The 6,192-nt window shown below is 32.5% G+C and overlaps 1 protein-coding gene across 1 annotated transcript; it reads right to left on the bottom strand.

The window, feature by feature from the left end:
- Positions 1 to 489: 489 nt before the first annotated feature.
- Positions 490 to 975, bottom strand: LOC116637360 (ATP synthase subunit d, mitochondrial-like). The gene has a single exon (XM_032412715.1). The coding sequence runs from the start codon at positions 973 to 975 to the stop codon at positions 490 to 492; it is 486 nt and encodes a 161-aa protein (XP_032268606.1).
- Positions 976 to 6,192: the final 5,217 nt, after the last annotated feature.

Below are 6,192 nucleotides of genomic sequence, written 5' to 3'. Positions count from 1 at the left end.
GTTTAACATCTATTCATGATTAAAACCCTCAATAAGGTAGGTCTAGAGGGAACATACCGCAACATAATAAAGGCCTTATATGAAAACCCACAGTAAACTTCATACTCAAGACAGAGATGTCCACTCTCACCACTTTTATTCAACATAGTAGAAGTCCTAGCCATAGCAATCAGACAACAAAAAGAAATTAAAAGGCATCCAAATTGGTAAGGAAGAAGTAAAACTTTCACTATTCATAGATGACATGATACTATATACAGACAACCTGAAAGACTCCACCAAAAACTACCAGAACTGATAAAAGAATTCAGTAAGATCACAGGATACAAAATTAATATATAGAAATCCATTGCATTTCTATACACTAATAATGAAGCAGCAGAAAGAGAAATTAACAATCCCATTTACATTTTTTTTTTTTACCGTATCATTATTTTTAATGTCCAGCGTTTACAATATGAGGGCCAGAGCTTTCTCCCCAACTCAAGTTTATAAATTCTCAACTGGCTTGTGAGGCCAATGGGGATACTTCTTCTTGTCTAATTTGGTTTCTGGGAAGACTTCATTCAGGTCCTCAATGGTCATCTGATCAAATGGAATTATGTTCCTCATCTTCTCCAGCTCTTCTTCATATTCTTCCATCCTGGCCTTCGAGAGAGACAAAAACTCGGCACAACTTTTCACATCTTCTTTTTCTTCAGCATCCACCTGAACAGTATATTTATCCTCTGGCACAGGAATCTTCAGGGCATTAAACTTCTTCTCAAAGTCATCTACCAAACCAGCCTTTACCACATTGGCCTTGTAGTAAGCCCAATCGATACCAGGAGGTTTCTCAGGGAGAGTAGCCAACCTGGAGGTAAGTGTCTCATTCCAGGATTTCAGGGAGTTAGCAATGGCCTTCTGGTTTCGGGGTATGATCTCCCCAAAAGCTACCCAATCAATGGTTTTTAGAGCCAGTTTTCGTGCAGCCATCTTGAGATCCTTCACCAACCCCGGCAGCCCAGAGTCCACAGCAGCAAGGAACGGAATCCCATTTACATTTGCACTAAAAATAATAAAAGACCTAGGAATAAACCTAACCAAAGAGGTGAAAAACCTGTACTCTGAAAACTATAAAGATTGATGAAAGAAATTAAAAATGATGCAATGAAATGGAAAGACATCCCATGCTCATGGGTTGAAAGAACAAATATTGTTAAAATGTCTATACTCTCCAAAGCAATCTACACATTTAATGCACTCCCTATCAAAATACCAATAGCATATTTCACAGAACTAGAACAAACAATCCTAAAATATGTATGGAACCAAAGACTCCAAATAGCCAAAGCAATCCTGAAAAAGAAAAACAAAACTGGAGGTCACAGGGCACCTGGGTGGCATCTGGTAAGCCAGGTAAGCATCTGCCTTCAGCTCAGGCCATGATCTCAGGGTCCTGGGATGGAGCCCTGTGTTAGGTAAGTCAGGTAAGCATCTGCCTTCAGCTCAGGCCATGATCTCAGGGTCCTGGGATGGAGCCCTGTGTTAGGCTTCCTGCTTAGCAGGGAGTCTGCTTCTCCCTCTGCCCCTCCCCCCGCTCATGTGCTCTCACTCTCTCTCAAATAAATAAATAAAATCTTAAAAAAAAAAAAAAACTGGAGGTATCACAATTCCAGACTCCAAGTTATATTTCAAAGCTGTAGTAATCAAACAGTATGGTACTGGCACAAAAATAGACACATAGGTCAAGCGAACAGAATTGAAAGCCAGAAATAACCTACAATTATATAGTCAATTATTCTTTGACACAGGGGACAAGAATAAGCAATGGGGAAAAAAACAGTCTTTTCAACAAAGGGTGTTAGGAAAACTAGACAGCTACATGCAAAAGAATGAAAGTGAATCACTTCCTTACACAATACACAGAAATAAACTCAAAAGGATTAAGGATGTAAATGTGAGACCTGAAACCATAAAAATCCTAGAAGAGAGCACAGGCAGTAATTTCTCTGACATTGGTCATAGCAACATCTTTCTAAATATGTCAAGTGAGGCAAGGGAAACAAAAGCAAAAATCAACTACTGGGACTATATCAAAATAAAAAGCTTCTGCACAGCAAAGGAAATAACCAACAAAACTAAAATATAACCTACTGAATTGGAGAAGATATTTGCAAATGATATATCTGATAAAGGGTTAGGTTACGCTCCAAAATATATGAAGAATTTATACAACTCAACATCAAAAAACAAAATCCAATTTAAAAATGGGCAGAAGACACGAATAGACATTTCTTCAAAAAAGACATACAGATGGCTAACAGACACATGAAAAGATGCTCAACATCACTGATCATCAGGGAAATACAAATCAAAACTACAATGAGATATCACTTCACAACTATCACAATGGCTAAAACAAAACAACTCAAGAAACAATAAGCATTGGTGAGGTTGTGGAGAAAAAGGAATCCTCATGTACTGTTGGTGGGAATGTAATCTGGTGCAGCCAGTAAGACAGTATGGAGGTTCCTCAAAAAATTAAAAATAAAATTACTCTATGATCCAGAATACAAAAATACTAACTCAAAGGGATATATGCATCCCTATGTTTATTGCAGCATTATTTACAATAGCCAAATTATAGAAGCATCCCAAGTATCCTTTGATAGATGAATGGAGAAAGAAATGGTACACACACACACACACACACACACACACACACACACAGGAATATTATTTGGCCAAAAAAAAGAACAAAATCTTGCTATTTGCAATAATGTGGATGGATCTAGGGAGTACAGTGCTTAGCAAAACAAGCCAATAAGAGAAAGACAAACACCATTATGATTTCACTCGTATGTGGAATTTAAGAAACAAAATAAACAAAGGAAAAAAGAGAGACAAACCAAAAAACAGATTCTTAACTATATAGAACAGATTGTTACCAGAGGGGAAGTGGGTGGGGGGATGGGTGAAATAGGAGACAAAGTTCAAGAGCACACTTATGTTAATGAGCACTTAGTAATGTATAGAATGGTTGAATCACTATATTGCACACTTAAAACCTATATAACACTCTGTATTAATTACACTGAAATTAAAACTGAAAAAATTAAGAAATAAATTTTAAAAAGAGACAACTTTTGATTTTACATTACTTCTATTTTTACCATTTTTATCTCCATCACTGTTTTACTCTAACTCATCTTATTGGTCCTATTCACACTTCTTGAGTCAGATGATCTTGTTGTTATTTTATTTTTTTACTTATTAATATTAGCAGTCCATAGAATTTCCTTTGAATACTGTTTTGTAATGTTTAAATTATCATTATTTTCCATACATTTTTGTCTTTCCTTTTTAAGAGTTAAGAGCCTATTTTTTTATTTTCCACAACAAAAAGAACTTTTGTTTTATAATTTTGATCTTAAGTTCTAGTTTTATTGGAATGTGACTGCTGAATGTCATCTCTTCTATTGCTACCTTTTTGTGTTTAATAAGTTTTTCTTTATGACCAGGTATATACTTACTTTTTGTGAGTGCTTTTTAGGTATTTAAATACTTTCTATATTTAGGAAACAGAAATTGACATTCTCTGGGTTGTTTCCTTTTTTTTTCTTGGCAAGATTGAAATATTTTTATTGTCTTTATTGAAGAAACAGTTTATCAAGTATAAAATTATTGGGGAACACTTATTTCCTTGATGACACTGTACTAGTACTTCTAGATCCAAACAGTGTAACAAATACTTTGAAAACTAAATACACATTGAGACCATCATCCACAAAAGGAGAGATAAAACTTAAAATCCAAACCTAAAGAGAATAGTTACGTATCATATAAAAGATCAACAGTCTCCAGCATATGTTAACAGACAAAAGTCTCACAACATATTATTCAAAATGTGTAGAGTATAATCCAAAATTATCTAACACACAAAGAACCATGAAAATGTGACCAACTCTCCAGGGAAAAGAATATTAACAGATGCCAATACCAAGATAACACAAAATGTTGAAACTATCAGAAAAACATTTTTAGTTAATTGTTTATTTTTTAGTAATCTCTACACCCAACATGGGGTTTGAACTTAGAACCCTGAGATCAAGAGTCCCATGCTCTACTAACTGAGCCGGCCAAGCACCCCCTGGAAAACATTTTAAAACAGCCATTACAACCATGGTCATTAAACAAATGTAATTCTATTGAAATGAAAAAAAAAAAAATAGAAGCTTTCTTCAGAGAAAAAGAAATTATAATGAGTAGCAAAGGAAAATTTGAGAAGTAAAAACCATAATATCTGAAATAAAAATTTTACATGGGCTCAATAACCAAATGAAAATAACAGAGGAAATAATAAGTGAACATTAATACAGACCAACAGGATTTCTGTCCCATGTAAAAAATATTAAGAAAAAAAAAAATGAAAATAAAGGAAACTAAGAGAATCAATGGCCACCAAATCTGCTATAAAAGAAAGGCTGAAAAAGTTCTTCAGACTAAAGGAAAATGATATCAGAGGGAAAAATGAAACTTCAGGAATGAAAGAAGAGCAACAGAAATGGAAAATATCTGAGTAAGTAAAATAGACTGTTTTTATCCTCCTAAATATTTTAAATAAGTACAAGTATTCAATTTATAACACTGTCTGGTTGGATTTTCAATGTTACAATATGCAATATTCAACTCTAACATATCTAGGAAAAGGGGTCTAAATGCTTTAAGATTTTAGAGGAATGGGGGAATGGGCAAAATTGGTGAAAGGGAGTGAGAGGTACAGGCTTCCGGTTATGGAATGAAGTCATCACAGGGATGAAAGGTACAGCATAGGGAATATAGTCAATGCTATTGTAATACCGTTCTATGATCACAGACAGCAGCTATACTTGTGGTGAGTACAGCATAATGTATAGAGTTGTCAAATCACTAAGTTGTACTCCTAAAACTAATGTAACATTGTATGTCAACTATACTTCAATAAACAAGCAAACAAACAAATAATTTTAGATGTTAGTAGGAACCAGTAATATTTTAGTATCTCATTTTATGCAAATAAATTATAATCAATAAAATATCTATGCAAAATAAAAAAAGAAAGGTTTCTACATTTAATACAGGTATTAAATATTCCTATGTTTAATACAGGTCTTAGTAGACTGTGAAATGTTAGGTATGATTAATGTAAAACCTAGAGCAGCTTCTTACAAAAATTACAATATTTAGTCAGAAATCCAAGAGATTAATTCAAATAGAATACAGTAAATATTCTAATAATCCAAAAGAATACAAGAAAAGGGAACAGAGAAACATAAAACAATGGGTGTAAACAGAAAACAAATAATAAAATGTAAAACCTAAATGTGATTTTTATCAATAATCATATAAAATGTAAAAGGTAGAAACAAACGAATTAAAAAACAGGGACTGTCAAATTAAATAAAAATACAAGATCCAAGTATATGTTGACTACAAGAACTTACAAAATTGTAATGATACAGATAGGTTAAAAATACAAAAAGGAAAATAGATACCATACACACTAATTCATGTATTAATATCAAGGCTAAGAAAATTACCAGAAAAAGAAATAGAGATATTACATAATGTTAAAGAGGCTAATTCATCCTAAAGACATACAATTCTATATGCATATGCACTTAACAATGGAGCTCCCAAATACATGAAATAAAAACTGATAGAAATGATAAAAGAAAAAAGAAAGAACTCCACAATTATAATTGGAAATATTAACACTCCTTTCTCTATAATTGTTAGAATAAGAAGACAAAAAGTGAGCAAGGACACAGAAAACCTGAACAACAAAATCAATCAACTTGGCCTATTTGATATTTATAAAACATTCTAATGACAACAAAATACACATTATTTTCTATTGCAGTTAGATATTTAACATCAGCCACATTCTGGCACTATAAAAAAGCAAATAAATGAATGAATGAATATTTGAATGAATAATACATAATAAATAAATAAATAATAAATAAATAATAAATTTAAATGATTCAAAATACATATCATTTTGTACATAAATTTGAACAAAAGAAATTAAACTAAATATTAAAAATAGATATTTAGAAAATGCCCATATATTTGAAAATTTGAAATTTTTAAATTTTTAAATACACTTCTAAATGACTCATGGATAAAAAGCAAGTCTCAAAGGAATTAGAAAATATTTTGGAGTGA

This window comes from Phoca vitulina, unplaced genomic scaffold, assembly GCF_004348235.1.
Source record: "Phoca vitulina isolate PV1807 unplaced genomic scaffold, GSC_HSeal_1.0 scaffold14, whole genome shotgun sequence".
Lineage (NCBI taxonomy): Eukaryota > Metazoa > Chordata > Mammalia > Carnivora > Phocidae > Phoca > Phoca vitulina.
This window is presented reverse-complemented; position numbering and strand designations above follow the sequence as displayed.